We start from the raw sequence: 24,408 nt of genomic DNA on the forward strand, positions 1-24,408 counted from the left end.
TTGAAAATCTATTTCACTACTAATTAGAAGTTTCATTCTTGTGTTCTATCTAGTAACAGAGAGTACAAAGTACACAGTACTTTCTCCTGTTCCTATCAGCTACAGATAAACTTTCATTCTACAAAGATACACTTTCCTCATAAATCAAGTTAGCTGCAGCATTAAAAATGGAGAAACACAAAGTAAGACCCTGGAAATTAATTTCCAAACTCTTTAAAATACCCAGTTTCTCTTCAGAATGTAGCCCTTTTTTTACTAAGCCTATTCATAGTCACTTACCAGTCCCGCTTGTCCAAACAACAATTGTACAGCAGTTTTGCAGGCTCCTCGCCAAGTGGAAGGGCAAACCTGATTTAGTACTTCAGTAACAGGAGAGTCATCCCGTGGTGTAAGTCCATTATGGCATCCAGCTTCCTTAATCAACTGCAGCATTGTGTGCTGAAAAAATAAACATTTTGTCATACTAAATACATGATTCAGAAATGTTAACACCAATGCTTCCACATGCATTTAGCATTGTTCTACATGCTTTTCAGACAACTGTAACATCTGTTACCTCTGAGCAGTCTTGTACAACTAGAAAAGCTCAACTGCAGAACAGAAATATACAAGATCATCTCTGCTACTGGAAACACAACACTCCTCCAAAATAATAAAACAGGGTTTTTTTTGCTTAACTTGCAGAACAGTTTAATTAAAAAGCACTGCAAAGACAACAGAAAAGCAGCATTTTGAGCATGGATTGTTTCAACTCTTTCAGGAACTAGGAACTGGGCTTATCCTAAAAAAAAAAAAAAAAAAAGTGAAAATGCTGATTCAAATTGCCCAAATTACTCCTGAATGGACATCTTTTCCATTCCTTCGCACTGAAAATACAGTTAACTTCTCCACAATTTTCAATTATTTTTAGCAATCGGTTAAAGTCTGTAAGAAGACATTAAGAGGAGCTTTGGTACAAATGTTTTAAGTATCTCCCTTAGTACTAGGCTGGGCCAGACTTATTTTGGCACCTAAGAAGGTAAGTGCTGTCAAGTTCACCACCTGGTTGAGCCACCTCAAGGGCTCACGCTCCCCTCCACTTCTTATGCCTAACACATCTATTTTCCCAAAGCTTCAGTGCCTTCTAGATTTCTCCGCTGTTCTCAGATAGAACTGAATTTTTCCAAGTGACTAAATGTCATCAGAAGCAGGCATGAACCTACAATGCTATCAAGATCTTATTTCTACAGGAAGTCAGGCTAAAAATATGCACTTTTAAATACAAGTTTGGCACTGAACTTCTACTGCAGTTGTTCTCTGAAGATTAAGGAATTCACTATTTTTTAAACCCTTTACTCCGCTATTACCGTTTTCAGCTTCAGGTTTTCTGCTGCAGACTCATTAAAGGATATTCCTTTCAGAAAATGTGATCCTATCTGAACAGGTACAGTGGGCAGTTCACACTGAATGGGCTGAGGTGGAGTCTGTCTCCTTCCTGTTTGCTGGGCTTCAGCTTCACTGCAACAGCCCTGGAGTACAAAACAGATCCATTAGAAGAAATTAAGACAGTAGAAAAATCTTAACATCAGTCTAATTTATTTGTTTGAAATAGTTGTTTTCAAGGTGAGGAGCGATGAACAAAAGACCAGGTTTAGCAGATCTTACCTGAAGGCTTGCTTCGATAGCTTTTGGGTTCAAGTGAAAGCCAGCCTTCATTGCATATTCACAATGGCCTAAGCTCTCCAAAGCCACTTTGTAAGCCTGGCATTAAACAAAAAGTTGAGATAGCACAGGCATAACAGCAAGTAAGCAAGCAGTCATCATGTCTGGATACATATATAAGAATTGTTACATGGAGTTACCCTAGTCAGTTCTACACCATACACACATTTACCATACAAGATTCCAATACTGTAATTCTCAGATACCTCATGGCTGCCTGTGGAACATATTTCTGCAGTAAGACAGTCATTCCCTATTTCATTCCTTGGCCCACAGACTGTACTACATGCACATGAAAGCTGCAGTCTTTAAAACTACCTGCAAAGCACTGTCAATTTTCATGTTTAGCTCTTTGAGCTGATGTTCAGGGATTGCCACACTCTGTGAGCAGAAAAGTTGCTGAACTTCAATTCCTGCCAAACATCCATCACAGCCTCTTTCTCGGAGTCGAGATGTGGCCTGCAATGCAAAATAAAAATCCAGGGTAAAGAGGTCCAACATTAAACCAGGTCAAGCTTAAATAAAATTTAAAGAAGAGAAAGAGAAGAAAAAAAACCACAATAAAACTCCACAGAGTTTAAAATATTATAAAGGAGTTGAGAAGCAGCACCTAGTGGGAGGGATCCAGAGGAGATTATTTATTATAATTTATAAAATCTCTACTGCTACTTTGAAAGTACAAATCTCACATAATTTGTATGGCATGTAGGTGTTGACTATCGACTTAATTCATTGTTTGCTGTTACCATTTCAGCTCCCTCTCAGGATCCTGTTACACGGGCCACATGATGACTGTCATTACCGGAGGAGAGGCTTACAACTTCAACATAAAGGGTATTACTTGCCACAGAAAATACATTCAACCATGTGGACAAACACTCCTGTGTACACAGGATATATTTTATAAAACTGAGGTTGATTACTGCAGTGTGATTTGAGAAGAGCCACACAAGAGTAAGACCAACTTGGCACAGCAGGAGAATAGTTTTAGGTAGTATGATTTTTAAAAATAAAAATATGAAAAGGCACATATCTAGTTTTAACTGTAAAATAATACACAACTGAGCAGGGTAAAACAAAAAAACCCCTGCTTGCAACTGCATTTAAGGCCTTGGAAAAAGCTTATTTTGCACACTATGAAGAAGTCTTGCTCTAAAGCAGGATGTTGAAATTGGGGATTTTTGGTGCTACAGCCAGTGATCATTGCTTACCGCATTGACACATACAGAATTACAGCATCTTCCAAGTCAAAAATCTTAAAAAGGGAAGATAGTTTTGAGCTACTAACAAAACTTTAGTCTGAAATAGCAGTGTATTCCCTGTCAAGGAAGCTGGTTTTATATGGAAATAATGGATTGCCTTCCTCCACAAAGTTAAAATTTGGAAATATTTCAGTATTTCAAATCTCCCTTCTATCAAAATGACTTGTATATTAGCCTGTCTAAATTATGAGCGCAGATTTTTCTTATGCTATCCTAAAACCCCCCACAAATACTTCAGAGTAGTTATTTTAGGCAACAATAAAAATTGAGAAGTTTCTTCTATTTTTATTCTAGGAACTAGGAAGAATGTGTATTTTTCTCTTCTCCTCTCCATGCATGTTTAATGAAGGATTTGATTAGTGTAATACTTGCATTAAACTCTATTTCAAAATACAGGTTTTATTAACAGAAATAGCTGAAGAGGGCTGTCAAGGAGGTACAAGGGAAAGTTAAGGACTCAGATTCTACAGATCCAAGTTTAATTTTAACCACATTTTAAATAAACTTGATAGCAATGGCAGGGCATTTCTACAAATTGTAAGACTTTTAAGGAACTAAGTATATTAAACATAAAAATAACTATTTTTAATGCAAAAGGAGTACACCTATACCAGGATTAGATCTGTTACAATTATCTGTATTACACCTAAAGCACCCCCAAATCCTTATTTTATCCAGTGAAATAAATTTATGCTGCAGTAAAAATTACAATTCCTCTGCATGCATAGTTCTAAAAGAAACTTGTTTGCTTTCGTATACCCTGCATATTCCAGGTTGATAAATGGAAACCTTGACAAGATTCCCAGTCAAGATGACTATAAAAAGCCTGTGTGTGCTGCCAAATTGGGCTTCAAAAGCACATGCTCCAAGTTACCTGAATTTAACGAAAATGTGCATGCAGTGTCTGAAGCCATTCTGATCTATCAGTCTGCAGACTTCAACAGTGCAATGGAAAGCAGAAAAGCTTTAGACATAATCTAAATTATTTTTCATTAAGGTTTTCTGCTGTTTTTTCAAACATTTTACCACTTCTGGCAAACCACACTTGAACACCGTTAATTCATTACTAACAAAAAGCTGCTTCCACTGTGCACTCCTTATATACTCCCTATGTATCACAAAGAAAACTTTACACAGGGCAGAAATATATCAGCGTATAGGTAAAATAGCATATGTGTATAATCAGCATATAGGTAAAACTTAACTGCACCATGCTCCCCACTTCAAATGCAAAATGTCTTAAAAATCAGAGACTTCCTTCCTTTATTGGGGCATCCAGCCTAAATTTAGGTTTCACTAAATGTAACAGCCATTCCATTAAATATAATGTAACTACAGCAAGACTTCCATACCTCTGCTGCTCCTCTCCATGATCTTATTGCATCTTCTAGCTCATTTGTGGGGCTTATATTTGAGGTTCCAGCCCCACTAACATTCCTTCTCTCCTGGGCTACTGCTTCAGCAAAGCAAGAGTGTGCCACTGGCTGGACCTTCTGCAAAGCTTGTGACAGGAATTGAAAGTGGACCTGCATCACTGTCAAGAAACATCGCCCAAGTACCTGTGGGAGAAGAAACAAACCCTTTTCAAGAAAGTAGAGGATTTCACGGAAGTTTCTCTTCTTCCTTTGCTCAGTGTCTGGGGTATTCAGATCTTTTTTTTTTCTATTAAAATAACACTTCAGGTCATAAGTAACACTTGATATTTAACCATTTACTTAGAATAAGGTAATCAGCAAGCAAACATTGGTTTCTATGAATTAAAGGGTGATCACACTGATCCCATGTCATTTTTCTGCACTCAAGTTACAGTTATTTGAAGAATGGAAAACTTGTCCAGTTACTTAGCAATACCAAGCACATGAAACAATACGAAAAGAGGAGTAGTATATTATCACAAGTAAAAAGTCAGCAGCAAAACCCACTTGCACGTAGACCTTACTGAATTTATGCTAACAAACCCAAAGCAAGCCAAAAGCCTGAATAATTTTAAAACAGTATCATTAAAATCAGAGAAGTTTAATCCAGCACTTTATCTTCCAAGCAGAGCAAAACCCAGCAATTAGTATGAAAACATTTTGCCACATAATGCAGTGACAACACAGGGCTATTTTTAGAATCTAACAGTGACTGCAGAATCACTAAGTTGCAGCCCTGTTGCTTGCATTGTCTGACAGGAACTGCTAACGCTGGCACAAATCTTCTCTTCGGAATACTTCACTGAAATGGGTCATGGAGTATTCACTTGGAAAGCCCAAGGAAAAGCAGGGAAGTGAAGGGCTGCTGATGCCTCCCCATACTCACTGGGCTGAGGGGAGCACCAACATTGTGCTGGGGAAGAGGGTCCCATCTCTGCATCCCAGACCACTGTTCCCTGCATGTTTCCTTCCCCATTCATCTAGCTCTGTCATACCAGTGCTAATTAGAATTATGTCCAAAGACAAACATATGCCTCAGTTACTACAAACAAATCAGATCACACAACTTGAGTATTTAGGCACATCCACAACACATGGAAGACCAGACAAGAGCGCAGCCATCTAGCAAGACAACCTGGAAAGCAAAGCAGCAGAAACAGGAGCGCTCCATCTACCTTCAGGGTCATGCTCTTCTAGGCACACCAAAGCTTACTACAAAGCACAGCTACAACGCAGCAAAGAAGCAAGTATTTTCCAAATTACTGTAGAAAGTATTTAAAAGCTATTCAGAGTGGGTTTTTTCTTTTCTGGAGTTTGTCACACAAAGTGGTTTAAAATGTATATTTGACTGATTAAAAGAAGACTTGAATTCCATTTTAGGAATAAATCATAAAATACATAGATAATGTACAAAGCCATTATGCCTTGGAGCAAATAAATCATCGGGCTTATTTTCAGCTACATTCTTCTGGAATAAAAATATTCAGACACAATGATCTTTCCGGCAAGACTCTGTAGTCACACGAACAGTTATATGCATTAACTATCTACTTCAGAAGAACCAGTGGTGGCAATGCTATTTTCCATTGCATCCGGACTCCTTTTGACATTCCATTCTGGTTCAATCACTTCCCTTCTTTGTACAAGGCATGAAATTAAACATTTTTAGTATTTTGACTGACCTCTAAAAGGAGTCTGCCTTATTAAAAAAAGCAGTCAGCAAATGATAAAATAAAAAAAGACCCAACCCTCCAACTTTCCTGGCTACAAGGTTAGAAATATTTATAAGAAAACTGGTGATCTGAATATTTCTGTGTATGAAGCATGCAGTTCTCAGGAGAATAAGAAACCAGGACTCATTACGAATTTCAAGCCGATTAAGTTTCAAAGAATATTTAAGGTACAGAGGTTAAAGTTTCCCCTGCCTGGGAATAATGTTCAAAATAAACAAATTATTTAGTTTTTTTAAGTGGCAGCACACAACATTCCTAGTATAATTTACAAAGTTAAACAGTAAAGATAAATAGTAACATCTGCTAAACTGAACTTTTATTTTGTTAAAAAAATAATCTATTTCAGTCTTCCTCAGAAATGGGAAAGGATGGTTTTAACTGCTTAAATAAAATCCAAGTGGTGGAGGATTTTTTGCACCATTAAATGCTCACTGCAGATACCAAACTCACTTTGCTTTAAAGTTCACTTCTCAAGGGTTTTCTTCTGAAGAGCTGAAACTGTCTTAACTGGAGAAAGAAGTATGACCACCACAGTTTAACAAATACAGCCAGGGTCGGCCAGCAGTTACCAAAGTGTGTAAAACAATATACTAAATCTCTGTTGCAAAGCCTGCAGAACAGTATTAGGATATGGATGTGTTTTTTTCCACAGATAGAGACACCACCATCTCTTTTTGCAAGGTTATTTTTTCCTACTTTCCCATGCAGAACTGTTTAACTCTCCTACTTCAGGCCACAGTAAGAACAAACTAAAAATCTAGAGGCTAAGAAACTACACAGTAATCAAAGACAAAGTGAAATTATCACAGGTGTCTACAAATAACTTTTTGGTAGTGATGTGTTTTCTTAGACCATATCTTAGAATAATTTATATTGCACATACAATGAGGTCTTCAGCTTGCAAGCTTTTTGTCCCAAGAAATACAGCTCTAGCATCTTGACTTCCTTAATGTTACCAGGCAGGACAGCTATCTATCTCAGCAGGGAACAGCCTTACCTAAAGGAAATCTGCCTTCCTGTTTAGGCAGTTGGAAGCAATGGGACTTTTTTGGGAGGTCTCACTTCAGAATTCCTTGTCTCTGAAACAGGTGATGAGTTTAATCAAACTGGTTACTTACAAACAGGAACATCGGGTAGAGATGCAGTGTTAGGTTAATCTGTCCTATACCATTCTTGTAACAGGGGCACACAATCAACTTTGGAGTATTTTGCTGGACAAAGTGCGCACATAAAATTGCCATAATTCATTTCTAAACAGTGATGTTATGCAAATTCCATGGCAAACAAATCTTACACACAGGTTCTTCAAAAAAAGAACACTGCCACTAATAAAGTTAAGAAATGATCAGTGTCAGCCTCCCATACTTCACACAAACACTGACCTGCAGTTCCAAGTGCCATCTTACATAGCAGAATTATTTATCTGGGGGAGGGCTATTTCACTAAACAAACAAAACTCTCAAAAAAAACAGAACACCACAACACACTTTTCAGTAGTTTCCTACTACCTCCTTTTCCTTTAACAGAGTTCTTAATGGCTTGGGTAATGATAAGCCTGTGCACAGCCCATCTACCCACGAAAGAGTCAGCTTAAAATAGAAACATAATGAAGCTAACAAGGAGGTATGACTCAAACTGGTGTGCCAGATGATGAAATTGCACCCTTTCCCACATATTACTGAAAGTGGGCAGAATATTATTCATTTTTACTATGCAGCAGTGCCCTGCAGTTTGCAAGAGTGATCTCATGACCAAAACACCTCCAAGGGAAGACACAGTCCTGCTCATTAAAGAAGTGGTACCTACAAGACAAACTAGATTCCAGCAGAATTACAGCTATGGTATTAGCACACATGGGCAACCCGACACATTCATTTCTGCTAACAGTCAACCAGTAGTGATAATCTGATATTGACAGCTATGAAAATGCTAACTATAATTTAGCAAAAAAGCATTTCAATGTTAAGCACTTTAAAAATAAAAAGCCATTAAAATGTAGTACAAAGCATTTCTAAAGACAATGCTAAGGGATCTGAGAGCAGACCATGAGACTGCAGAGCAAGACAAGAAGACAATGGCACTGCAGCAAGCCATAGCATTTTCTACTGATTTGAGGCAGCTTTTTGCTACTGACAGTTTCTCAACTTGGGAAAGTCTGAAGCCAGTCCCTGCAAATAACAGTAAAGATAATAATAATTTTTTAAAATGTATTTAAAATTGTGCTTTACAATGTTTGCTAAGGACAGCCTATGTTTTGTATTTACTTAGACATTTTTGTCCCACAAGCCTCTTGATCAAAAATCTTAATTTATGATACAGGTAAAAGCCTAAAAAATATAACTCTGTTTAGTACAAAGACAAGTATCCAAGTAAACATCCTGTGCCCATGCATGTTTCCCTTTTGTTTAGGAAGGCAGCATGTACATCTCTGTCATTACCACCACTTCTAAGACAACACACAAGCTCCGTGTAGCTAAACCAAGATTCATTCTTCACATTTTGCAGTACTGAGGCTGCTGCAAAACTTCACAGAAGATGAGGAAATACACAAACTTTTTTTCAGTTTTAATTTCCCCCTCCCCCTGCCCCCCCGGATTTCCTTTAGCACTTTTATTAAGAGGAGTAAAGTTTTACTTGCAGTCTTCCAGCTTACAACAGAGTTGGAAAACTTAACGTAAAATGCACTCTTTCCCCCCTTGATTTCCAACCTGTTTCTCACCCATATAAGCACAGAACACCTGAGAATTCAAAGTTTTTTGAAAGAGGAAATGAAAGGCAGAAAACAAAACTCAGCATTTGCATTTGTGAAATTAAGAAACCTTGGAAAACTCCATCTGTTACGAATACTTTGATCAAGAGAAGTCATCTTCTTGCACATCCTGGCAGACAGCTCTGAACTAACAAGCTTTGTTCTGCTAAAAAACAGTAAATGAATTAAAGCCCTCATCCACTGCTACTACAGTCCAGGCTGCACCACCTTTTTTGTAGTCCCAATCCAAGTGTGTTCATCAAAACCTGAAGTTTTCTCGATACTGCCTGCCCTGGGGGCTAAAGCCCACTATACTAGATAAAAATGTGTGTCACCATAAGCAAGCTATACCTCTTTGCTAAATTTATAAAGGCAAATCTGCTCTGTTTATTTTTTTCTCATTCTTCCTCAAGACATACTGGCTCTGATGAGGCAGGCTTAGGAAAAGTGTGTCTCCCTTAGATAGGCTCACTCATAGAAAAAGTCTTGTTCTCATGTCCTCCTCAGGAATTTGGGGTTCTGTCCTCTCACCCAACCAGAAAGTACAACTCACCTCCCACTGTTTCTGTAATACCAGACTCAATCCCTCAAATAAGAGGGTCTGGAGTACCTCTTCACAGGATGTTGCTGAGCTGCCACTCAGACATTCAACTGCCACTCAATCACTCAGCTCTCTCTCAAGAGTTGTAAGTTCTTGCACTACAGAAGCTACAAAAGCAACTTCAGATACGACTTCATTTCCCCTTGTGTTTCCTGAGGAAACAATTACACTGGCTGTCACACTCTTTTTGCCCTCAGTTTCCCTGGTCAGTGAATTCTGATGAAATCAGGAAAGCCCTTCATGTTTTTTTATTTCCATCGTCAACTTTTTAATCCTGGTGATAGGTTCAAAAAATGTTAAATTTTCAACAGATACGGGGAAAAGGTCCTAAGCCACACTTCCTTAAATTAAAATTTCAGCATAAATAGCTCAGTCTTCAAATCTCAGAGAGTAGGAGCGGATCTCAAAGGTCACCCTACTGTCCCAAGCAAGGCACAAATTCACGTGGGTTAGTTTTGCTAGATGCAGGTTTAACCTGTTCTGTAAGTTTTGCATGATGTAGGCTCCTTACCCTTTGCACCAGTGCACGTCACTGCTTCACTAACACTACAAAGTATTTCCACAGCATCTAATAGGAATCTTGCCTTCAGATATTTAAATTCATTATTTCTTGCTCCACCTTAAGTGGACATGAACAACAAAACAGTATCACATCCTCTTGCAGCTTCTTACATACCTGAACAATTCTGATTTTTCTTGTTATGTCTTCTCTTTCTGTAGGGTCAGTCCTTTCCATTTGTCCTCTGAAGTCCTATTTCCTGGATGTCTGATTGCTCGTTATTTTCTGGTGTCTCTCCAGTTGCTCACTACTTCTCTGACTACCACAACAGTGGTGCATGGGGGCACTGCTGTGTTTAAGGCCATAGTAACCAATGAAGAGAGTTGAATGCTTCTTTTATGGTTCTTGCAGGTTACAGCTATGCTAAATGCATGACAACTGCCTCTTTGCACAGTATCGACAACACTGATTTATTATTTGCAACCACACAATATTGACTCCTACTCACCATATGACTACCATAAGCCATAGAACAGCTCTTCAGAACGGCTTCCCAGAGGGCTTCACTTCTGAGGCTGAAAATGTCTTTTTAAACATTGTAACATTACATTTTCCTCTCTGAATTCTAACCTAAAATGAAAACTCATTTGTTCAATTCAAGGTTATTTTGAATTCAGCAGGTCTTCCAGCATACTTGTATCATATGCTTTCCAAGTCATCTACAAACTTAAATATATTCTCTATGCTGACCTGCCAAGGTCCATTTTGACAGTAAGCACTGATAACTGCTTCCTGGGAACAATCACCCAACTAGCTTGCCCATATACTTAAGTCATCTAAACCATGCTGCCTGGCTGATTTAGAAAACCACCATTTGAAGAAGTGTCAAAACCTTAAATTTTGCTGGTCCTAAAGCAAAAGCAAACATAATACTTGCCTCACTACACAAAAAATCCTGTGAATCTTAAGTTGTTTTTTTTTTTTAAAAAAGCTATCGGCAAGATGCGAAGCCTTCCAATACCTAAAGGGGGCTTACAAGAACGCTGGAGTGGGACTTGTTACAAGGTCCTGTACTGACAGGACAAGAGGGCACAGCTTTAAGCTGATAGAGGGGAGATTTAGATTAGACATTAGGCAGAAATTATTCCCTGTGAGGGTACTGAGGTGCTGGCACAGGGTGCCCAGAGAAGCCATGGCTGTCCCATCCCTGGCAGTGTTCAAGGCCAGGCTGGATGTGGCTTAGAGCAACCTGCTCTAGTGGAAGATGTCCCTGCCCGTGACAGGGGGCTGGAACTGGATGAGCTTTAAGGGCCCTTCCAACCAAAATCAGTCTGGGATTCTATGGTAAAAGTACAATGACAAATTATCAATTTCTACAAGATATGCCCAAAACCAGAACCAAGCAATCCAGCTGGCTTTCCCTACATTCTCTTTACTTTTGTTCCTACCACAGAGCTGCGTGTTGAGAAGAGCACGGCAGGTGCACATGTTGCTCAGGAATATGGGTTAGGTCTATACAGGTAAAGCAGCGACTAAAAGCAAGTTTCTCTATCTTTGCTTTAAGCTGCTAGGACACACAGCCAACTTAAGCAAACAATGGTTTGCTTTGCTGGTGAACTCCCTGCTGAAGAAGCACTCTCAATGCAGCATGTGGGGCAGGGTCTGAATTAGTACCTAGAATTGCTTGACTGGGTTATAAAAGCAGTATACAGATACTATAGCTAAAAATAGTGATGTTATTAGATTGCCTTCAAAAATACCAGTCCACAGAAGACAACTATAACAAATATATAGCAAATCTCAGTTCACTCTATACTAAGTATATAACATTGAAAACAGCCATAATTCACACTACAGTTACGTGTTACAAATAATACTCTACTTAACTACTTCATCCATTAAGTTGTGCAGTTACAGAAAGCAGATATATGCTGTATATAACATTTATCTTTACAAAGTTACCTGAAATCTACATAAAAAATAGGAGAACTCAAAAACCAGTTTTCCACTCAGGATGAAGTTCTGTGGGAATAACTTTGGAACAACTGCAGTAAAGAAATATGTCAAAACACAAGGAACTACTTAGAACACCAGGGATTCATCTGTGACTGTCACTTAACACTGCTTGTTAAGTAGTTAAGACATTTACTACGGGAGAAATACCCAGCCGGGCACGATGAGAGTTGGGGATCCTCTCTTAACTTCAGACTCCAAATTTCGGCTGTTGGGCATTTGCTGCCAACATATGGAAATTTTAGCAAAGTCAGGACAAATTTTTTACAACACAAAATGTAAAATGTCTCAGTCTAGCATGGTATTTTTCTTCTAAGCGCAACAGCTCAAAAATACAAAAATGCTTCGAAGAGTGATAAAACAGCAGTTTTACACCAACACTGACAATACGCTGCTCCCAGTGTTCAGGTTTCCTCTGAGAACAGATAATACTAAGGGAAGTATAGGTTGATTTAGAATGATGGCTTAATACTGTTAGAAATATCAGCTAACATAAAATTGTTTAAAACTTCTATCTAGCTGGTTTGGAGGGGCAGGATGCTGGTTTGGTTGGTTGGGGTTTTTTGTTCTTGTTTTGCATTATTATTTTTAAACTCAGCATAGTCTCCCCCAAGAATAAAGAGGTTGTTGGATTGCTGGTTTTAAGATTAAATCATATAGAAGATTACCATTTAGAAATTTATAGGTGATACAATATAATTGTACCTCGTGTTTCTTATTTCATGAAATCTTTTAAATAGAGTTCAAGTTCTTATATAGAAATACCTATTAAATACCTAATTCAACATAGCTGCAAGTTAGGCACTGCAAATGACTTACTACTTTCAAGAAAACACAGGAAATAAAGAGTTCCTCTTTTTACCAGCACAGTCCACAAATACAAAGCAAAGTAGAGAGAACTTTTGGTGTAGAAGTGATTTTGCAGAGATGTCCAAATAAGAAGGAATGATACAAACTCACACGCAAAACAGTATCCCCTGAAGTAACTTACCTCAATGTCTTGTAGGCTGAACTCTTTTTGATCTTTAAAGTTTGCAGCTCCCGCACTTAGTTCCATCAACATTTTTGCTATTTCTGGTTTTATTGCTGCTGTGAGTCGACTCGCTGCTTCCATGACATGTTCCTGCACGTCTTTCAGTTGCATAGCTGCCTTAGAATAATGCGAGTTCCTAAATACACTGCTGAAAAGGTCTGTAAGGAAAGTGCTTGTACGGCAAAACACATTGAGTGCATCCAGGTATTTGGAGATTCCCTGCTGGATGTCTGCAATCGGAGTCGTATGGGACACAGGGTGGCTGCAGCTGCCTGCAGCAGCTGAGGAGACCAAGGGGGATGCTGGGGATGCAGATGCCAGCGGTGCGCTCAGGGTCCTGCCTAGCTCAGGCATTTGATACTGCTGGTGTTGCTGCACTTTTTGCTTGGACCCGCCAAGCAAAAAGCGCCGCTTATAGTCCATTTTGCTTTCTTGTGCACTACAGCAATACATAAGTGAGTGCTTGTCCAAAGATTCCTTGAATTAACAATCACTTGTCAAATTCCTTCCCCAAATAGTTACGTACAGTAAAAGTGGAGGACTGTGTATGTAGGTTTCACAAAAGGCATTTCAAAAAGGCAAGTGTCCGCATAATCTGTATCAGCAGTGAGAAAGGCAGCAGATTTGCTGACTTCGTATTTTCAGTGTTCAGTGCAGCCCTGCTGCCGTTAAAACTGTAGTCAAAAAGCAAGCCGATATATCTTAATAATGCTCTGTCTCCTGTTCGGTTTTCCACTCTGCACACAGAAAAGCAATGCTGGAGCAGACAAACTACAGCCTACAATTACTTCACAAGCATATCATCATCACTTGCTGTTAAGTCTACAGACGTTATTTTTGTCAATGCAAATAACAGTTTTAGAAGCAATAGCTTAATACGATTTTCCTGTTAGTAATATCAGGGAAAGTGGAGCAAACCACCGATCAACAGCGATTCTGAAAGCAGTGCAGAGGCTCCCTCCTTGAAAAAACAAATCCTTATGTCAGCAGATCAAATATCTTCAAATGTCTTGACAGATCCAGTCTGCCAAATTGACTTACTTGTAGTGTCTCTTATTAATACTGGAGGGGAAAAAAAATAATAATCTGGATTGTTTACAGAAGACTTTGCAAGTGTAAGCTATTAAAAATTAGAGTGTTTATTATTGCAAGCCTTCCTTCCCTTTCTTTGCTTGTTGAGGTAGTTGTTTCCGTTGTAACATTAAGAAGTGGTGCTTCCAGACTGCATTTGCCCTCAACTGGAGACTCAGAACAAAAATGCACAAATGTATTTGTAAGGCCTCTAGGTCATTTCCTGTAAAGGGAAAAAAAAAAAAAAAGGTTTAAAATGTTATGGAGCAACAAGAAGGTTTAAGATCAACTCCTGCGGTGTCCTGGTATGCCTCTCTATGCATACGATGTCAACTACACGTAAGACCAAAAGGGACGGAGAGTTGTGCTGACAGTCTAAAAGGCAGTTACACATTGGTGTCATCCTGCTAAACTCAACCTGCTTAATATTTTCTCATAACCCCCCCATTCTAGACTGTCAAACTTGAGATTATTAGCTATAAAGCTAATCCCCAGTGCAACCCTTATACAGTTAAGAACAATGGAAGGCTATTAATGCAGAGCGCAGGGGGAGCTGATCACATTTTCTAACCTCATCCTTTTTAAATAATTAAAGACTGAAGTCAATTAAACTTTTTTCATGCACCATAGTTTATTGCATAAATCCAATGCTTGAATCCACTTTAATAATTCAGTAAATCAACAGATACAGGTCCTTATTTTTTTTCCCAGTACAACATCTATCCTACCAATATATTACATGAGGCAGACCTGCCTAACAGATTGGCCTAAATAACACTCTCACTCAGATATAAAGTAGGAAGGAAATGCTGCCCTGCTCCTACTAGCAAACTGATGGTGCAGCTAAAGAGCCAACAGTGTTTTCTTGAAGGTATTTGTAGGAAGGTGAACAGAGCCTGATCAGTGAGAAAGGGTTAGTTTGCAGGAGGAGACATTCAAGGGCAGGCGGGAGGAACTGGAGCTTCTGGAAAAGGGCATGAAGATTTTTAAGCCCTTCCCCTTAGCCAAACACAGGTCTTAACTGGACAGGGCTTGGCATCTCATGATCATGCTCAGAGGTTGGAGTCATAAACCCATACACTGTTTGGAGTTACCCTAGAAGCTCATCTATTTGTCTTTATATAAACATTTTATATAAACATACAATATATTTATACAAAAATCTGACAAGATTTTTTTTTAAATGTACTATAAGTTTATACCTTGTTACTTAATCCCATCACCATCATCTGCCTTTCTTCTGTGACAGAGTCGGAACTGCATTGACCTCATTACCTCTTATCCCACCAGCTAGGTTTGGATGGCAAACCCCATGCTAGTGTCCTGAACAGGTAGCCTTAGCTTCCTACAGCATTGCTTTCTTTGAGAGAGGAGCATTCTATTTCTTCAGACTGCAAAAGACACTGATTAACAATGTCAGGACATTATTAAAAGGAAAGTATAATGTAAAGAAATACAATTTGTTAAATCAGTGTATCTAGTCCTAGCTATTAATCACACTACAGGCCACTCTCTCCTCCTACACATACACATAGCTTGATTTATCAAGTAAGGACATCTTCTCCTTACTGCAGTAATTGCAACACACAAGGCTAATATCAAACAGTAATTCCTATTTTTTTTTTCCCCACAGGAAGGAGCTCTTTAATTCAACAACAAAGTGTTCCTTTAGCTGTTAATATCTGAGACACAAAACCTGTTAATATTGTCAAAATATTAGGGGAATAAAGATTTTCAGCCAAAATTTATTATTTCCACCTCTCTGAACAAATAAGACATTAGTTCATTCTCATAATGTGTTTTGACACGTACATATGACACAAAAATCCCACAGATAAGAAGTAGGCAAGACACAGAAGTACAGAATAACATATAGAGCTGATGGTCTCCCACCCACTAAAACAACAGACACAAGTTTTTTCAGGAAGTCACTGCTGCAGATGGTTCTGCTTCTGAGATCTAAAGCAAATACTCTTTTGTATTCCTACTTTTTAAAACTCAATAAACATACAAATCCTGGCAGATATTCCTATACACATGTCAGCATCCCTTATTAAAATATTCTTGATTACTTTCTGTCCCAACTAGTTGATACTTCTCTCAGTATTCACTCTGAATGTGTCAAAATGTAAAAATCCCATCAAAAGTAGCATTTTTGGAGGTCTTGATATCATATGCACAGCTGAAAATATTCTTCTCTTTGCTTACAAACTGTAATACCTTACAGGGAAAAGCATAAATGAATTGGTTTCTTAACTGCATATAAATGTAGACAGAACATAAGTTGGTTAATTTATATGCATTGTGTAAGTAAATTGGTGATTATTTTCTCTAAGTAGACATGAACTTCATATTGCAAAAGAACTTAAGAAATGATCATGAAACACCTAAATGTTAATTAGTGTCGAAAGTAGAAAAAGCTAAGAAGAAGGGGCTTTCAAGTTATATAGCACTGAATTAGACAAGCATATTAGACACTACAATTTGGTGCTTCTAATTACACACGAAGTCTTTCAGGATCAAACTAAGGCACTGAAAAAATCATCTGAAATGGTCTGGTATTTAGGCAATGCATAAAACTGCTACATCCTTAAAGAACACGAATGCAATTAATAGAAAAAATGGTGGTTTTGTATTTCCTACAGCTATAAAAAAAAGTGATAAATCATTGTGTTTTGCTTCTAGATAATTTCATAGTCAGACCTGCAGGTACTTATCGAATTCTTCAATATTCCCTTGTAATAAAGTGAACACAAAAGCTCAAGAAGACAGCTTATACCTTCAGCATCTAAAGAGATACTTGTCTAAAGAGAGGAAAGCTGCAATTCCCAATGCTAGGCCTGTGGGTAATGTTACACGTCTTAAACTTTCTATAATGAAATCTCATGCTATGTACAGAACAAATATTCTTCCTTTTGCATCTTTTCCTGACAAAGTGACACAGAGAATGTTCCCACTCTTTCCCCTCCCTTCCCCAATGCTACAGTTCCCCCACTGCTCTTGCTGCATGGATTAAAAGTGGGGGCTCCATATTGTAACTACATGAACTTTATGCTGATGTAATTCATCATATTAGAAAAAACAAATAATAATGTTTCATTCTAGTGATACAAGAGCATGTTATCAGTCCAAAATATAAACCTTCAGCTTGTATTTACTTGCAGAAAACAGAAATATTCCAGAAAACAAGTACAGAAAGTCCCCAAAAAAGTCAGCATGCCACTAATAGATTTTATTCCTTCCTGTATGTAATCAAGGCCAAAGCAGTATTGCTCATGTACTATTAAACATTATAAATAGAATATATAGTGTAAAAACAAGCTCCACACTGAACACTATCCTGTTGAAAGCTGTAGAGTGCTACTGAAAAAGCTCAGCACATTGTTTATGTTCTCATTTTATAAGGAGTTAGTGGCAGTTAACTGCTACTAGTTTGAGCTATCTGAACTTCCACGGAGAATAGAGAAGACACTTCCGTGAGTTGCTCTAAAAAATGGCAACACTTGCATACAGGAAACAGAAACTGCACAAAAATAAATGCGTAAACGAATTAAATTCATTACTGGTTCTTAAATGTAACATCCAAAAATTTTTGCTTAGAAACTTCCTAGAAAAATCAAAAGCATTTTCTCCAACTTCACTGACTGCAAGAGACATACATTAACACGGAAGACTTTCAGACAGACAGAATTTGGCACCTCCCAGTTTCTGTTTTGTACCAGCAAAAATGGGTCTAATCCCCACCCAGGACTTTTGGGATTACTCAGCTAGCAGAGGATGCAACTTTTTTCCTGAATCAACACAGGAAATTGAGCAGAGCAAGTAGTGAGTACAAGTCTACCACTAGTTTAGTAACACAATTACCCATACTGTCAAATTCCTTTCAGCCAACTTCATTTACCATCTACAAGAATGCTTTGCAGGTCACATCAGCCAAAATTGATTTGATAAAAAAAAACAACAATTTTTCATGCTTTAAAAAGGGTTCTGATCCCAATTTTAAAAACTGCTTGCAAAGGTATTCTTTGTGAATCCTGTTGTGTTTTCAGCGAACTTGCAATATAACATAAATGAGCAAGATGATCCAAAATACTCTAGATAAATCTTGTTTAAAGTAACATTTCCAAATACTGTATGCCGGCTTTAATTTCGTGAGATACAGATTCCAGGATGAACTTAGCACTGCAACCACAATTCATGTAAAACAATCAAACATGAGAGCAACTAAACTCAATTAATGTCCAAAAAAAGTAACTCCAAAAGAAACAACCCAGAACAGCCAGATTGCTTACCAGGAAAAAGCCTGAACAAACAAAGCCTACTGTGAGGCCAAAAGGCCAGCAGGCTGCTAGAGCCAAGGGCCTCCTGTCAAGAACACACCAATTCCCTCCCACATTCAGTTACACAAATCCTGTACAAATCCAAAAGTTACCTTCAAGCTCTGCTGTCACTAATGTTTACATCACACATCCATAACCTAGCTAGGCCAGCCAGAGTACAAACGTGGATACCCTAACAAAATAAAAACATCCCAAACAGTCTTTGACATACAAACAGCAAACTGGGAGCAGAACGGATGGGGAAGCTCATACACAGGTTCCTGAACACGGGTCTCCCATTGTTCCCAACTCAAGCTGACTCAGAACTAAAAAAAGTTACCACCCAAGGGCCAAGCAAAGTCAATTTCTATACACCTCACAATGCAGTACCAACATCCTGGCCAAGGAAACACAGCAGGCTAAAGCAGGGACCCCTCGCTGGGAACAACATCCGGCAGCGTATCACACAACAGCCTCTTCTGTTGTGCTGACCTTAAGCCCCACACTGGCAAGATGATGGCAGCAGGGACAGAAGAGACAATACCAAGGGACTGTGGAGAAGGCAGCATCAAGAGGCCTAAGCATAAAAAGGTTTCAAACCAACAACTGACACGGAAGCACAGAGACAGTAAACAGGAGAAACAGAAAGTTAGTCCCAGACAGGGACCTTGCAGACTGTTCCAGTGAGCTCCAGGCACCAGTGAGCCATTAAAACAAAAAAATCTTCATCTGGAGGGAAGAGCCACAGGCGGTGTGTGATGTAAGAGGTTGTTTCTTTCTTATCCTCTAGGCTACTAACTGTAAGAATACAAGTGAACTAAGACAGATGGGGGAAACTCCTCCAAATAAGCTTCTCAGGATCTTCATAAATAAACAGGTTAAAACCACCCAAACAGTCCCAATTACTTAGAGAGGGGAATTTTCAGACAGATATCAATAGAGTATTCTATTGATTTTAACTGGGAGTTGATTCATTTTACACTATCCCAGACTTAAGATGGATTATACCTACAGCTCTAGAGAATGTTTAGCATTTACAAACACATCCATTCAAAAATACTAGAAATTGGAATTGCAATCTCCATGCCAGAGATCAATATAAAGACTATTAGAATTTCAGTAACAAAACTCAACCTGCAAAATTAAATTCTGACTTCCACTGCATCTCCAACACTCTCAATTAATACACCACATACTATTAATATTGTTGTAAGAATTACAACTGTACAATAAATGCAATCCATCCATAAAGAGAAAACACATAAAATTAAGTGTGAGGGCGTTTCAAGTTTGTTTTCATGTTTATCTTGGACACAGATGTCTTCAGAATAATACAAGAGCTGAAACTATGTTCTGAAAAATTCAACTTTTCAGTAGACAAGAACAGCCAGCTCCAAGTAACGCTGACTGGCAGAAAATATGCATTAATCTCTGACATCAGCTAAGTAATTTTACACCTGTAATTTCTTACCAACACATCAGAAATACTTAAAGCATGCAAGTGCTTTTATAATAGCTGACAAGTATCATTACCTTCACCATCAGGGCAAACAAGGCTTACCATTTCCCAGAACTCACTGCACACAGCTGTCAGGATGCAGGCACACACCAAGAATCTGGCAGCCTGGAAGAACCAGGGGGAAAGGACACAGTCCTGGGAGCAAAACCGACTGGCAGACACCACCCCAAACCCAGTGGCTTCTGGTCAGATGCCTGAACTCAGGCTACAGAGCCAGAAAAGAAAACCAGTCTCACTTTTCAAGGCCCTCCTAACAGGATGGGCTGTAGCTACCAGAAGAGTTGCGTATCTCCTGTATAGTTTGGGAGGTTTTAGGGAGGGGCGTTCGGTTTTCAGTGATCAAAGTTGTAAAAATCTCCTATTAGAGCAGGACAGTGGGAGAAAAGGCAAGAGAGACAGAAACAGCCTGTTTCACCAACACCATTTTAGTTCTGGTTAGCTCACGAATTGCTTACTGGCATTCCTTTTCAGCTGCTTGCACAGAACAGTTGCAGGAAAGGTACAAAATAAAACAAAAAAGTAGGCAAGCCAAACCTTGATGAAGCCATGAACCTCCTGCTGGAAACATCCTCTTGCCAGGGTCTCTCCTTCCTAATACCAGCTCACCACATGCTCTGGCCTGCTCTCATGGCTATTTCAGGGTTAGGTGCATGTCAGCAGCCACAGTATTAAACCTTATTCAGTGTCTTTCCACCACAGCTCACGTCACATACTCTACAGGGACTATGCAGTTCATGTAGTTTAACTAGAATCATCAAGTTGAGCATCCCATTTAAATATAAATACATCTAAGCAGAACAACTTATTAATGCAGAAACTGATCTCATTCACCACTGAAGCAATGACAAACAGAAGCATAAAGATTCATTAAACCGAAGTGGAAAGCTCCAGCAACTTGGTTTTATTAACTCAAAGACCAATTTCGCTCACAAAATACTTACCCAAGACAGTTTCTTAACTAATTTATGTCTTAGTCTCAACTCTTCTTCCCTTCAAAATGACCCGCCTTAAAATAAAACTATTAATTTATTTGTGCCAATTTCTGTCTTTTAAACTTACACTGAAAAATACTCTAGAGAAACATCTACTCTAGATGTCCTAAATGGCAAGCATGCCCTGCCTCAAAAAAATGAGTCACTAAAGACTCTGTTGCGAAAGCCACTTTGAAACAGAAAGAACTGGTAAAGGATGAAGAACACCAAATTTCTGGAGGTATGTAAGGACTTAGGGTCTTCACAACTCAGCACTACACTACCTGAATTCCAGTCTTTAATACTCCCAGAAAGAGTCCACAGCCCTGAACTGTGTAACTACACTCCCTCTGAAGCACACACAGAAGGCAAGTATCTCTGAATCAGGTTAATGGTTGTCAGGGTACTGAGCTGGATTTTTTCATGGCAGAACCTACAATGCAACAGAAGACTTCTACATCTTACTTGAAGTAAAACATGCAACATACCAGACAGTACTAACTCAAGTCTAAGCAGTAAGACATGACAGCAAAAGGAAAAGCTGGTGAAAGGAATATGTTAAACCAGACCTTCTTTCAGACTTGAGTGCCTCCCTGAATGTCAAAAATAGATGCCTGTGTCAGATCAGGATCACTGTTTCAATCCTCCCCTGGCAATAGATGCTTACGTTATCTATTTTGAAAGCAGGACCAGTCCCCTTTTGAAAGTGAGCTGAAGGAAATGAAAATACATGTCCTTTCTTTTGATACTGTAGCCTAAGAAAGCATTTGCGCACAGCCTGAGAAATTCCCATGCAATGGGACTGCCAGCCAGAAGACTCAAGACTCCATCTCTCAACTCCCCAAAAGGTGCACTTAACATCAGCCACTCACACACTCTCTCTTGTTCTCAACCAAGATGAAAAACATTATAAGGTGAAGAAAAGGCTCATGGGACCAGAATGAGAGTGAGCATGAACAGCACAAGCTTTCTGCAGAAAAGGCACAGCTCTGCCTCTCAGAATAGATAACCTACAGAATTCTTTGACTGTGGCCACTACCTGCAGACTGCTTGGGAAGAGCTGCCTGCTCATGCTGGAAGCCAGCCACTGCAAGAAATACACTGTTCTTCAAAACCAAGTGAAGAACTGAAGGCATGGTTTCATAGAAGGGATGGAGAGCTCTTGAGAATCAGTTAGCATCTATTCCTATAAATGGCCTTTCTCAGCCACATGTCATTTCCTGCTAAAGGGAAGGCAAGAAGAAAAGGCTGAACTAGAGATACATTCAATTAAACCATATGTGAATAGGAATATCACTTGGTCAGGCTTGTGCATCATGGTCCAGTTATGGACACTTGAGATAATTCCTCTGCACAAACTCCCTCCCAAGTCTTTTCTTGCAAACACACCCAGCACATCATACATACACATGAAGTCCTTCTAAGCTAGCTACAGTAGAAGTTACCTATGCTAGACCTGTCACTCCTGATTAGCGTTTCACTTTTAAATACAGTAAGAACAAATCGTCTAGGAAGGTATTTCTTTGTTAAAACTTAACTATAAAAAAAAACCAACAAAACAACCAAAAGCTGTAATAGCTGCAAAAATAGAGTTTCCATGTTTCTGCACAAGATGAGCTTTCATGTAGGGAGGAACATGATATAACAAACAACAACAAAAACAACCAAACAAATCCACCCCCACGCCCCAATCATACAATCCTGTAATCTTACAGTAAACATCTTAAACCTCTGTGCTCACTTCAGGAATGGACTTAAGCATATGATTAATTCCAGTAAAGTCAGTCGTATCTCTCACATACTCAGGTGAGAATTAAATCTCCTTGTTAAATCATGAATTGCAGCTTTCCAGCATAAGCAAATGCCGGAATGCAAATGTATTTCTCAGTATCGTTCACTGGGAAGAGAGGTTTTTAACACACATTTTAATATATGTGCTAAAAATTTCTACTTAATTTTGATGAAGAGGTTTAAGAAATTGTTTTGAAGAGCTTCATTACTGCTGAGTCAGTGTAGTTGAAGAAATCAAGCAGAGGGCTCTATGTAGAGCTTTATTTCCATTGGCTTAAAATGATTTGTCCATGGACAAAGATTCTGCACCTGAATAATTCCCAGCCTTTGGCAAAGTACTTAGAGAGGTAACTAAAGGACATTCTATAAATGTCATCATCAGTACATCTTCTTTCAAAAGCGAGGGTCTTCTGCGGAACTTGTCATTGCCCTGGACAAACAAGACTTTAAACAAGACTTGCAAAGACAAGTGGAAGTAAGAGCCCAAGTCAAATACTACAGCATTCAGTCACGACATACCACATGAACTAATATATATGTGTATATATATATATACACACACACATGCAGAGTGGCATAACTTTACAGGACGAGGGACTAAAATAAGAGACTTGATTCGTTACGGTTAAATTTATCAACTCATACACTGAAAAACAATCCTAGCCTCACATACAAAATGATGGGCTCTGGCCTGATCATCTCCACTCGGGAAGATGATCTCGGTGTTACAACTGACTGGTTTTGCTAAAATGTCAGCCTGATGCTGAATGGTAGTCAGAAGACTAAATCTAATGTTAAAAATTATTAGCAAAGGAATTTGGAAGGGCACAGCAGCACGGAAAACCAGACATAATTATGCCACTGCACAAATCCATGGTTTACCTACACTTCTAATTTAGCATGCAGTTCTGGTCTCCTTATCACTCTTACAGAGAGGCTCATTTGGCTTACTAAATAGCCTAACCACAGGCTCAGGAAATCCTATATGCAGCAAAATGCTGAAGACAGTTTTGAGTATAGCCCACAGATTAATCCTGCTTGCCTATCCCTAGTATCTGTTTATAACCTCCACTGGATAAAGAAGGTTGAGTTGGATCAATTTTGAAGTTTGAATCAGCATGGCCACTTTCACTCCTTATTTATGACGACTTGTGATCATCGAAAGCAGTATATCACAGTAGCATACTGTTTACAACTGCTCTGGAAACAGGAGCATTTACTCATTGATAAATCAGCTGTTAACTTTTAGAGAAGGCTTCCAGCCATTTTACTGCTCTTGCAAACATAGATACTACATTCCATAAATGCCACAGTACTCACACTTATTATCATATATACATTTGAATTTTCCTACTGGAATAAATATCCCTAAACCAAATTTCTAGACTGTTTTAACTGAGTTTGTGACGCTAGGCAACTTTAAAAAGAAAACCCAAACTCAGAGTACACTTAGTAGACACAGTAGTGTCAGACAAAAGTAGTATTTCAAGGAGGTGAAAATTATAATCATCTACACATTTAAAACTCTTCATAGTATGTAAGTTTTGAGTACTAGAAACATAAAACAGATGATCTACAGAAAATCCTGCAAAGCCTTTCACTGATTCTTCATCTTTTGGGTTTTTTTTAGCCTGTTTGGAGCAAAGATGATGAAAGCTTTCAAAACATTTGCAGTAACTCAATACCACCAATCTTTCTCTTCCAAAATTACTATGCTGCTTCTGAATTCTC

General features: G+C 38.7%; 1 protein-coding gene across 2 annotated transcripts in view; it reads right to left on the minus strand.

Annotated features, from left to right (window-relative positions):
- The window catches only part of GARRE1 (granule associated Rac and RHOG effector 1), a 69,124-nt gene that overhangs the window by 23,959 nt on the left and 20,757 nt on the right, over positions 1–24,408 (minus strand). The window contains exons 1-6 of one of the 2 annotated variants that reach the window (XM_005152180.3): positions 12,965–13,459; positions 4,316–4,522; positions 2,020–2,160; positions 1,645–1,740; positions 1,347–1,508; positions 280–438 (exon numbers count right to left, since the gene is read on the minus strand). In XM_005152180.3, coding sequence (XP_005152237.2) covers positions 280–438; positions 1,347–1,508; positions 1,645–1,740; positions 2,020–2,160; positions 4,316–4,522; positions 12,965–13,459 — 1,260 coding nt within the window. Of the gene's footprint in view, positions 1–279; positions 439–1,346; positions 1,509–1,644; positions 1,741–2,019; positions 2,161–4,315; positions 4,523–12,964; positions 14,301–24,408 lie in introns of those variants that run through there. The other variant, XM_034073027.1, reaches the window with a different exon arrangement.

The sequence above is a fragment of the Melopsittacus undulatus genome, chromosome Z (genome assembly GCF_012275295.1).
Source record: "Melopsittacus undulatus isolate bMelUnd1 chromosome Z, bMelUnd1.mat.Z, whole genome shotgun sequence".
Taxonomy (NCBI): domain Eukaryota; kingdom Metazoa; phylum Chordata; class Aves; order Psittaciformes; family Psittaculidae; genus Melopsittacus; species Melopsittacus undulatus.